Source organism: Ursus maritimus (genome assembly GCF_017311325.1).
Source record: "Ursus maritimus isolate PB19 chromosome X unlocalized genomic scaffold, ASM1731132v1 scaffold_X1, whole genome shotgun sequence".
NCBI classification, from domain to species: Eukaryota; Metazoa; Chordata; class Mammalia; order Carnivora; family Ursidae; genus Ursus; species Ursus maritimus.
In genome coordinates, this window is record NW_024423319.1 from 84,021,845 (window position 1) to 84,033,781 (window position 11,937).

Consider the following 11,937-nt stretch of genomic DNA (forward strand, 5'->3'; position numbering starts at 1 on the left):
CCCCCCCCCCACCAATGCTCGTCACTTGAAGCCCACCCCTGCGGCTGTGCCAGACACAGCTCTACCCGCCCAACCTGCAGGGCCGAGTTCATGAAGCACGTGTTGCCCAGGTTGGTGAGACCACAGATGCCTGGCTGGCCCTGGAACTCCTCATCCTCCTCCAACGCAGTGTTCCTAGGGCGGAGGGGAAGCTCTTATCAGCTGAAGGCCAATGACGTGCAGGTGAAATGGGCTCACGAACTCAGTTATCCTGCCTACTGGGGGGACCCCACTCTGGGCCAGACACTCTAGGGGCTTACACGGCCTGTGGCTGGGCACTGGGCCACGTGCCATCCTTGTTTCGGGTCTCCATGATGACCACCTGGGTCGAGGAAGAGAGAGAAAAGCAGGAAAGGCACTCATGGAGGGCCTGTAGGCACCTCACCGTCACTCCCCCAACCCGAGAGCAGTGTGGTGGGCAGGAGGGTCCTCCCCACCCTCACCTGCCCACTCTTGAGGGCAGCGTCGAGCACTGTGACGCGGGTGTTGCACAATCTCTCAAAAGAGCCCTCTGCGTTCTTGATCCACAGGCGTGTCTCTTCCTGGGGGCTCACCAGAAACTGCTCTCGGGCGGTGCGCAGAACGAGATCTGTGGAAGGTGGCGGAGCACACTCAAGCCTTCCTGAGACTCTGAACGATTGACCCCTCTCAGCAGCAGCCCCGACTCATCCTCACAGACTCTGCACTCGGTCTGAGCGATCTCGCCCACTCGGGGCCCGAGGCCCCCAGCAAGGCTCCTCTGCTGTACCATCGAAGCCGCTGGCGTGCAGCTCGCGTACCCTCAGGACTCCAGGGCACCCCCTCAGCGCCTCTGCCCAACTCGACCAGTGCCTTGCAGGTCCTCCCAAGTCTGACCAATGCCTTCTCGGTCGGCCACAGCCAAACCCCAGGCATTCTCGGGTCACGGAGCTGTGGGAAGGCCAACCCACTCTGTGACCCTCAGACTCACCGACAGAATCTGTATGGCTGAATTGAGCAGTGTGAGGTGTGTCCATATCACTGTGCCGGACAAGCAGCAGTTCTACTGGGTACACTTCGACCTTCTGGACGCTGGGCAGCTCCACAACCTGGAAGGTGGAGGGGTGCGTACATGGGCATACCCACATAGCACAGACACACACACACAGGCGCGACGACCTCTGAGACCAGAGCGGCACGCACACAGACGAACACACACCCGGGACACACTGAGATACTTGAGGGAAGAGGAGTGCAGACAAAGTGTATCTACACCGTGTACACACCGGTCCAGACCCATCCGGGGTCTACAAGGCCTTTCTCCTACCCCATCCCCCAAGAATCTACCCTGAGCACCCTCCCCATCTGTTGTACCTTGCGTTCAATGGGTGGCTGGCCATGCTCTAGACCATACCAGTCGACCAGGCAATGCCAAGCAGCGGCTGGGAGCAGAACATAGTCCTCACCTTCCACCAGACCCTTCTTGAGGCGCCAGTTTACCTGGTCTGCCGGGGGCAGAGGATGGCGGCAAAGGAAGAATCAGGGAAGGAAAGTGGTAAGTCACTCTGGCCATCTCACCAATGACATAGCTCAGTAAAGAGGCTTATGATAGTTTGTTTTAAGGACAGAGGGGACAGGAACTCCAGGGCTTGGCTGGGGTGGAGAGGGAGAGGCCTGGTACCTTCAAAGAGGTCAGCATTATTGATGCAGCCAGGGAAGGTGCCGGAGTCCTGGTCTCCTCCCTGCACGTACACTTCCCACTGTTTGTACCAGTGCTGCTCCACAAGGAACCTGCACCAGACAGGTAATAAGGGTGTCACGTGGTTACCTGGAGTTAGTGGTACCATTTCCCATGGTTATTAGACTAAAAGGATCAACACACTGCAAGTTAACATGACAAATTTCACGTACACTAAAACTAATCCCACATTGTATGTCAATTATATCTCAAAAAAAGGGGAAATCTCTCCCAGAATTCAATATGAAGAAAAAGCTTCATCATCATATAAAAATAATTAGAAGCAAAATTTATTTAGCGAAATTCAGGTTTGAATAGATTACCTAATTTCTTAAGACACTAAAAGAGATGGGATTAAAACCAGAAAATGGCAAAACCCCAAACAAAACAAACCACAAACCCACACCCATAGTGCCAGGATGAGGTTTTATTATAGAACAAAGAATCAGGCTGAAAATTATCCGTTGTTTACAGCCAATGTTATAAAGGTTTGGTCGTTCATTAAGTGTGCAGTGTTTGTAAAGGATATATAAATATAAGAGTAAGAAATGAATTATTAAATTCTGGAAACCTACTCAGAAACCGAGAAGAATTTAAAATGCTAAAAGAGGGGTGCCTGGGTAGCGCAGTCGTTGAGCGTCAGGGCGTGATCCCGGCGTTCCGGGATCGGGTCCCACATCGGGCTCCTCTGCTGGGAGCCTGCTTCTTCCTCTCCCACTCCCCCTGCTTGTGTTCCCTCTCTCGCTGGCTGTCTGTCACATAAATAAATAAAATCTTTAAAAAATCAAATAAAATAAAATGCTAAAAGAATCATAAGGTTTTCCTTCAAAGACTGCATCTCACCATTTTTCGTCATTTTTGTGTTGAGGATTTATTTTGGCTTTATAATAGATCTCTGAGCTTATGGTTACTAGCTTGTTTTTTTTTTTAAGATTTTATTTATTTATTTGAGAGAGAGACAGAGATAGTGAGAGAGAGCAAGAGCAGGGAGGAAAAGGAGGAACAGGTTCTCCGCTGAGCAAAGAGCCCGATGAAGCGGGGCTCGATCCCAGGACCCCAGGATCATGACTTGAGCAGAAGGCAGACGTTTAATTGAGCCACCCAGGCATCCCTCTTTTTTTTTTTTTTAACTGTGGCAAAAAGCATGTACTGTAAAATTTGCCATCTGAACCATTTTATTTTTTTTTAACCATTTTAAAACGTACAGCTTGACCAGCTCTCTTTTAAAAGAGAAACTTTTATATGCACGATACCTAGGATAAATATTTAGGACTGCTGAAGCCTGCCTCTGTAAAGTGTCACGAGCAATTCTCGAGTCTGGAAAAGACCTGACATAGAGTAAAAATGCTAAATGAATGTTAGCAGTTACTGTCTGAATCCCAGGACTTGGGCCTCAAAGCTCACATAACACACAGACGCACAACCCTGGTCCCACCCTCACTCACACATCTGCTCTGCTATGGGATTTTCTGACACATAAGACCCTGTCCCAAACAGTTAACCACCTCAAACAAACACTTTTTAAAATATTACTCTCACGCTGTAGTGATTAGTGTTCCAGCAATTTAACCCTATCAACGGGATTCTTTAAAATGGCAACTTTTCCTGTATTCATAAAAGGATGAGGGCGGTGGGGGGATGGAGGGCTAGAAAACCCCGCAATAGTGACGGGTCACCCGGCTAAGCACACATTTCAGTGGGGTTTCGTCGTTTGTTTTTGCTGCACTGAGCCCCCTGCACGTCACTCATGCCAGAACACACACCCTCCCTGCCCCAGTGGCGCATGCCACAAATCGCCCATCACTCTTCTTGAATGCGCCATCACTGACCCCTACCCCTCCGCCACTCATACCTGCAAACCCACCCCTCACCCCCCGTGGCTTTCACTGTCTCCACTGACAGTCTATGAGGTTCATTTCTTCCCTAAAGCTCCTTTAGGGTTACCGGGACTTTCAATGCAAGGGGAGGCACTGCTCAACTTTTTTTTTCTAGAGCAGATTTTTAGGGGCGCCCGGGTGGCTCAGTTGTTAAGCATCTGCCTTTGGCTCAGGTCATGAACCCAGGGTTCTGGGATCGAGCCCCCTGCATCGGGCTCCCTGCTCAGTGGGAAGCCTGCTTCTCCCTCTCCCACTCCCCCTGCTTGTGTTCCCTCTCTCACGGTCTCTGTCAAATAAATAAATCAAATCTTTTTTAAAAAAGCAGATTTTTAAGGAAAATTAACATTAAAATCATTCTGTAGCATACACCTGAAACTAATGTAACACTGTATATCAACTACACCTTCAATTAAAAAAACAAAATCACTCTGCAGAGGCAAGCAAAACCCCCCATACCTGGCTACAACCTGAATTTCTAAAGTCTTCACAGGAGCCCGAAGTTTTACACCAATTTTCACAGAATAAGACTACCAGATTTCTTCAATTCAAGGACACTTTAAAAATGTTTAACATCTCTGAAATTGGGATGTCTCATAATCTGTCAGCCCAGATGGCAGTCATGACAGTTGTCATTGTCTGATAGGGAAGCACCCACATTGTTAGATTTGATTTGGGAGGATGCGATCACAAATGGTCTCTTTTAAATTTAAATTTTAATTTTCCAATTTCTTCCTGCTAGTATATAGAAATACAACACATCGTGCTAAAATCACTTATGTTTGTGTTTCCTCAAATTTGTTCAAACGCTTATGAGATATGTGCTTATGGAAAAAAATTACTAAACTATGTTTTTTGTCCTCTGGTTTTCTCTCGTGTCTGAAGAAAACTGGTTATATTGATTAAGATAACAATATACATTAACAGGTCAATTATACTAGATACAATAATCAGAGAGACAGAGAAATATAAATATAAATGAAGAGATAGGATTTCCTATTTGTTTATTAAAAGCTTTGTTAGCTTATTCAGATGGTAAATTTAATATTATGGTGTTCTAAGTTTATGGTTTATATATCCGTATAAGCCTAAAGAGATGTACACAGAGGTACATAAATGAATCCTTTACTATAAATTGTTGCATCAGTAATGTACCCAAAGGAGGAAAATTAGAATTTGGACCTTTTCTGTAAAATGTCATTATTTTGTGAGTAGATTATAAGATCCTTTTTTTTTTTTAAATCACCAAATTATTAACTCTTGGTGTTTTCTGACATCAAAGAAGTTAGGCTTCTAATCACCTTTGTTATTTATCACTGCGTTTTTACAAAGTTGACTAAGTATTTTTTTGTCCTTACTTCAATTCATATCTTTTTTTCCCTAGCAACTATTCTTCATTTGTCTTTCTCCAATTCAGAAGAATAATACTGTTAAAATGTTCTTTTATAGCTAAACTACGTCTGGGAGATAACACAAAGATTTGCTCCTCTGCCCTATAAAAGGAATGGCAATACGCAAAATTAGGTTTAATTAAAATTCTCCAAATTTCAATGAACTTAAAATTTTTATAAAAGCTCTTTCATTTTCCAAACTTAATATTTTCTTTAAATTTTATTAAGTTTTTAATTTTTAAAAAGATTTTATTTATTTATTTGACACAGAGAGAGGGATCACAAGCAGGGGAAATGGGAGAGGGAGAAGCAGGCTTCCCGCTGAGTAGGGAGCCTGACCAACGCAGGGCGGGGGCTGGATCCCAGGACCCTGGAATCATGACCTGAGCCGAAGGCAGCCGCTTAACGACTGAACTACCCAGGCGCCCCTAAGTTTTTAATTATAATTCCAGTATAGTTAACACAGAGTTAGTTTCAGGTGAGAAATATAGTGATCAACAATTCTATACATTACTCAGTGCTCATCGTGGTAAGTGTAGTCTTTAACAAACTTAGTATTTTTTTAAAATGACACATCAAAAAGCAAGTTTATCTTCCTAGCTTAATTACATTAATTATAATTAAAATTGCAAATATCTTTCAATAACTGCATATTTTTCAAGCTAAAAAGCATACCCATGTTCAAGCAACAAGACTGGTGCAATTACTATCTACCAAAAGATTTCCCAGTCCAGGACTCTAAACTCACAAACCCTCTCCCCCTGGTTCACAAGCACTAGGGGGACCGACTCAATGACAAGGGAATAGCTAGAGGCCTACTGTTCATTTCAGCCTTTCATTAGATCCAGAAGTCAAGGCATATCCACCTTATTTGGGCTATAGCAGCAATCACCAAGCAAACATGTGAAAATTGATGTAGTTCTAGCGTCTTCATTACACTTAGTGGTCCCCTGTGCTATGCAGACTTCTCCATTGACAGAAAAGCCTCAACATTTCTAGGCCAGTCCTTAACCTCTCATGGAACACTGTCACTTTCCCTTCACACATCACTATCCACTCTGCAACACTGAACCCAGCCACACTCCTTCCTTTACCTGAACAAAGAACCCCTTGCCTGCTTACCTGTTAGGAAACTACCCACACCCTGCACGAACCTTCTAGAGACTTCTTCCACTCTCCCTGATTTAATTATGGTTGTAGATGGTTCATCCTTAAAAAGAAAAACTGGAATTTGCCAAGGAAGCTATACCATCATAGATTTGAATTTACTCTTAAAATATAAGCTTCTCCTAGAAATTAAATCAGTTCAGATGGACAAATTACTTGCCCTTGCCCAGATCTGCCAGCTGACAAAAAGAAGGTGCAAAACATTAATATTGATATTAGATACATGATTTGGGGATTTTAGTCCATGACTTCGAAATGCTTCGAAAACACAAATTTCCTGACCACTGCAGCAAACCTGTATAAAATGAAAAGCAAATTAAAGAACCTTGAGATGCTTTGCTCTCACCTAAGTAGACAACAAGCATTTTAAAAATGGAGTTAAAGAAAAACGCTTCAGGGTATCAGCCACAATTGCACAGATAAACTGGCTTCAGTACTGAACCAACATTGGGGGCGTAATTTTTTTTTTTATTGACAGAACATCATTTTAAAAATTCACATAAAAGTAACCATTTTCAAGTGAGCAGTTCGGTGGCATTTAATACATTCACAGTGTTGTGCAACCACGACCTCTACCTAGTTCCAAACCATTTCCAACACCCCAAAAGGAAATCCGTACCCGTGGGGTAATTTTAAAGGGTGCTGTCACGAGGCGGCTGTAAAGGCAGGATGCGGCAGGAACGGAAGCCCCCAACCCTGTCTGAACACATCCAAATGAACTATAAAAAACGTTCCAGTTATTGTTGTTTATTTTCAGGATGGAATGAGGTTTTTCCTTGCTGGAGAGCTACAGCGCAACAGTTAAAAAAAAGAAAGATTTTGTATTCCCCATTTGGGGAATCTCAATTTGTCTCTGTACTCTCCAGTTAACAGGGATACATGTATTTCACTAGCATTGTGATTAGAGAACTCTAAAATGAGCAAACCTCACTCTGAAAAGCCCTCAGGCGAGAGCATGCCCGCGGTGTTTGAGGAACAGCAAGAGTCCAATATGGCCGGATGGAGAGAGTTGAGGGGGGGCGGCGGTGGTAATCAGATGCGAGATCAGAGAAGCAATCAGAGCCGGGGACCAGCCTTGCTAGTCATTGTAAGAATTTTAGCATTTACACTGTACAAGATGGGAACCTGTTAAAACGTTTTGAGGAATGGATGGACATAAATACGTTTTTAAAAGAATTGCTGTGTACAGAAAGAGAAAAATAGTACCTTTATAGTGGAGAAACAGGGCAGATACCGCCTTCACCAAATGCTCAAGGCTAACGTCACCAATGACGTCATGTGGATACCGTGTACCACCAGATATGATGCGAAGAGCACACAGTACGCATCTAGTATGATTTCACATATATCCTCCATTAAATGAAAGCTTAGACCACAAATACTATTTAGGGATGCATACAGAAGTGGAAAAACGTTAACAAATTGAAAAATTCAGGATAATAGTGGCGCAGAGAGAGGGATTTTCACCCGAGAGGGGCACAGAATTTCTTAAGCTAACGGTCTGAATCTTAACCTGAATGTGAATTCACAAATTTTTGTTTTATTATTCTTTAATTTTCTTTACTTTGAAATAGACTCAGAAAAATTGCAAAAATAATATAAAGAATTCCCGTATACCCTTCATCCAGATTCCCCAAATTTAACATTTTAGCCATTTGCCCGATCGTTTCTTTAAACACATCTTTATATACGCTATTTTTCCAACCACTTGCGAGTGAGCGGCTTACACGATGGTTCTTTATCCGTAAAATTTTCGGTATGTATTCCCTTAAAAAAAAGGTACTCTCTTTCATAACCACAATAACAATTATCCAAAGCAAGAGATGATCACTACTAATATCTAAGCTGCAAGTCTGTCAAATTTCAACAATTTCCCTATCAACATCTTTTACAGTAAAAAAGAGAAAATCAATTTTATGAGAAAAAACCCTGATTTTTAAAAACAATTTATTTTTTTTCTGCTCCAGGATCCAATCCAGGATCACACATTGCATTTAGTTATCATGACTCTTTAAATCCCATTAATTCCTTCAATCTGGAACAGTTCTTCATCTTTTGTCTTTCACGACCTTGAAATTTTTGAAGAGCACAGGCCGTTTATTTTTTACAGAATGTCCATCAACCTGGGCTACGTAAACATTTTATGCAATCTTTTTAGGACTTACGTATATCACAATTTAAAAAATGAGATGCAACACAGCGAGAAATAAAATAAACCCAGAAACAGTACATTTCAAGCACTGGTTAGCCAAGAAATCAGTAAAACAAGCCGATTTATCAAGATACGCATTGACATTTTCTTAAATAGCTATTTCTCCTGATTACAAAAACAAAACAGTACTAAAACAGAAAACAAACGTAACATCGAAGGCCCCTCCCGTGCCAATCACCTGCACTTTCTCCCGTCCTGGGAAGAAGGCCTCGGCCAGAGGCAAAAACCTCGCCGCGTCACAAACTTTGCTCATTCGCAGGCGCCATTTTCTGCTTCACAGGCACCACCTCCCCTCTGCAGTCTTTCCTCGGCCTCAGGACACGCCCCTCGGCTCACGTCACAAGCCTCGTTCCCAGGCGCCAGCTCCCTCCACTACGCAGGCTCCGATTCCCTCCCTCCCTCCCGCCCACAGCCCTACGGCTCGGATTCCGTTCTTCTGCCTGACGTCATCCGCTCTGCCTAGCTCTCAGGAGCCAAGCAACCGCAGGCCGCCCCTGCCGCCAGATGCTACTTAACGCCACGCAGACCACGCCCCTCGGGCTCTGCCGCCAAGACCGCCCCTTCCCAGGTTCCGAGTTCCACAACGCAGGCCCGGCCCCACCCCCATGGCCGTTTCTTCTCAGGCCCCGCCCCCCGCCTCTCCACAACAAACCCTCTCCTGTTCTCAGGCCTCGGGCGCCACCACACACGCCCCGCCTCTTTCTCAGACAAGGCGATCCACTCACAAGCACTTCCCCGCCCCTCCCCTCCTCAGTCCCGCAGGCCACTCCCCCGCCCCCACGGCAGTTCTTCGGACCTCGGCCGCCACGTCTCCCACCGTCGCCAACGCCCCCACTGTGTCCCTTCAGTCGAGGCTCTGCTCGCAGCCCTGCCTCACCAGCTTTCGCCGGCCCGCAGTGGACGCTCTCGCCCACTCTCGCCGTTCTCGATCTGGCGCCGCTGGCTCTCAAGGCCCGGCACCGCTTCGCGTTGCGGCTCTCGGTCCTCGGCCGCAGCCGCCACATTCGCTGCGACCGCCGCCATCACCGTTCGCCCTCCTCTCTCAGCTACTGCAGCTGGAGATATAGGAAGAGGCCCCCCCAACGGCCACTTCCGGATTCTGGTCCCGGAAACGGAAACAGAGCCCCCCAAACAGCCAGGGGGCAACTGCCATCTTGGAAAGGGACCCCACGCTCGGACGCGTGGAGGGGCTAGGCGGGCATCGGACTGTGGGCGGTGATCTCTGCGGCCCATGGGCGGGGTAAAACCTCCAGTTGGGAACTAAGAAAGACAAAGGTGCCTTGTCGGATTTTAACGCCATGTTGAGTCTAGGCAGAAGGTGGTGTGGAAAAGTGGAGGCGGAGGTCCCCGATACGGACGAGGACATTTTGGGGAATGCTCAGGGACAAAAAGGTTACGGGCTTTCTCGGTCCCGTGCTCCGGTAGGGAACCGCGGCCCCTGCCCTGAGAGTTTTTGTTAGCCTGATGAGAATGCCCTACCTTCATTGCATTGCTCTTCTCGGCCATCCAAACCTGGTACGAAAGGTCACCACCCAGGCCTGCGGGCCGCTTCCCTGCCTGAACTAGATTTACTCTCTTGACAAACGTGTTGAAGGCAAGTCAGCCTCAGGCCCAGCGTATTTGTTGGCGTTATAGCAATGATAACTAATAATAGTTGGCCCTGCTTAAGTGCTTTATTGCACGTAAATAGTAGCCTTAGGCAGCAGATAAATATCACTGTCACCTATGGACTTCAATGGGGCAAGCTGAGGACCAGAAACGTTAATTCATTTTGCCCCAGCTAGTAAATGGCTGAGCTGTGGTTCGAACTCAGAGCTGTGACCTTAAGCACCAGGCCATAGATTCCCAAACTGTGGTTCGAGGGTTCCTACTGGTTCAGGAGACCTTCTCAGGAGGGTTCACAAAGTCAAAACTATTTCCACAATACTTTGTCATTGTCATTCTCTCTTGCATGTGGTGGAATATTCCGAGGCTACATCAGCAAAAGCTCTTTAGATGTCCTCAATTTTTAATATAAGGGGATCGTGACCAGAAAGTTTAGAACCATTGCACCAGGCCAGGGGTTCTCAACCTAGGCATAATGGACATTTCCCTGTTGTGGGAAGCATTGTAGGATATTTAGCTGCATCCCTGCCCTTTACCCACTGGATAGCAAGTTATCATCCCCTAATCATCTCGTTCCCGGAAGTTGTCTCTATAGACATTGCCAGTGTTCACTGGTTGAGAACCACTGCACTAGGCTCTGCCATCCTTTTCTGCTGGGGCTTCCAGCCCTACCTCTTGTTGATAACTTGGATATTTCACTCTCTGGCTCCCTGTATCTACCTGCCTGTTGGCTTCCCCGACCTGACCATCCTACATACTCCCTAAGACACAGGCTCATGATTCTGGCTCTGGTTCGGTGACCTCCTTATCACCACCACCCATCCCCACAAGCGAGACCACAGCTTGCCTTCCCATAGCTCTAAGCTCATGCACACAGCTCCCCGGGCCTGGAGTGTCCAGAATACCCTCTCCCTGCACAATTTCAAACACCCATCCACTGGATATCATAATTTCTATTTTCAGTTAACCTCTATAGAGCAGGGATTGTGTCTTTATTACTGCGATTCCATCCCCTAGCCCAGACCTGGCACAGCTGAGGGTTTACAACTCGGTTGTGTAAACTCTGAGGGAGAAGCGAACAGCCCTTTCACCCCAGGGTCTCTATAATGGCACAGTTGGGTCTGGCACGGGGCAAGCAGCTGCTCTTCAAGCGCAGCTGAATCCTGTCATATTCTCTGAATTGCCTCTTCTCATTGCCCCTCTGCAGACTCCCCCTCCCCATTTACTGGGTAGCCTGTCCTTCCTACAATTCAACAAGAGGCCTCCCTCCCCAGGCCTAGACTGTTTGGTTCCTTACCTTCCAAAGGCCCACCTCTGCACACACCAATGACCCTACCACTTCCCAGAGCAGTTGTATGAATTCTAGTCCTTTTAAGTCTGGCCTGGCAATCCTGCCTCCTTTTGCAAGGTCCTCATTTTCCCAGCCTCCCTTCCTGCCAGAGGAATGGCACTGGAAGTCCGTTGAGTTGTTTGTGGAAGGTTCAGGCCTGTTATAAGGAAATAAGACAGGAAGGATGTCCTGTTTTCCCTGCTTGTTTCCCCATCTCAGGGAACATGGCAGCCATCATGCAATCGTAAGGCTGCAGGCTGAGATATCACCAAAGTGCTTACAGGGGCACCGTGGAATGATTAGAGGTCCTTGGGCCACCACCGCTGGACTTCAGTAACCAGCCTTAAGTTAGGCTTATTACCTGCAGTAGCCATTGCGTCCTTCTCAGTTATCTCACCCACGCCCATGGTTTGTTACTTCCTGGACACCAATAATCCAAACTTCCAGTTCCATCCATTGATGGCCCCACTCCTGAATTTGACCCATTAAAGGATTCCCCTACCTACTCAGTGGTCCAAAATTTACCCTCCTCTCATACTCCAACTGGCCTGCCTCATGGTGTCCAGTTCTGACATGTGGTCATACTGGGCCTCTCCTCCCTACCTCCTGGTCTTATGGGGCCT

General features: G+C 46.4%; 1 protein-coding gene across 4 annotated transcripts in view; it reads right to left on the reverse strand.

Moving 5' to 3' along the window:
• The window catches only part of USP11 (ubiquitin specific peptidase 11), a 15,870-nt gene extending 6,453 nt beyond the window's left edge, over positions 1–9,417 (reverse strand). For 2 of the 4 annotated variants that reach the window (XM_040632461.1, XM_040632455.1), the window contains exons 1-7: positions 9,257–9,417; positions 1,679–1,788; positions 1,372–1,502; positions 989–1,106; positions 483–628; positions 300–361; positions 75–174 (exon numbers count right to left, since the gene is read on the reverse strand). In XM_040632461.1, the coding sequence (XP_040488395.1) occupies positions 75–174; positions 300–361; positions 483–628; positions 989–1,106; positions 1,372–1,502; positions 1,679–1,788; positions 9,257–9,402 (813 nt within the window). In that variant the 5' untranslated portion in view covers positions 9,403–9,417. Of the gene's footprint in view, positions 1–74; positions 175–299; positions 362–482; positions 629–988; positions 1,107–1,371; positions 1,503–1,678; positions 1,789–6,154; positions 6,211–8,557; positions 8,668–9,256 lie in introns of those variants that run through there. The other 2 variants (XM_040632465.1, XM_040632470.1) reach the window with 2 other exon arrangements.
• Positions 9,418–11,937: the final 2,520 nt, after the last annotated feature.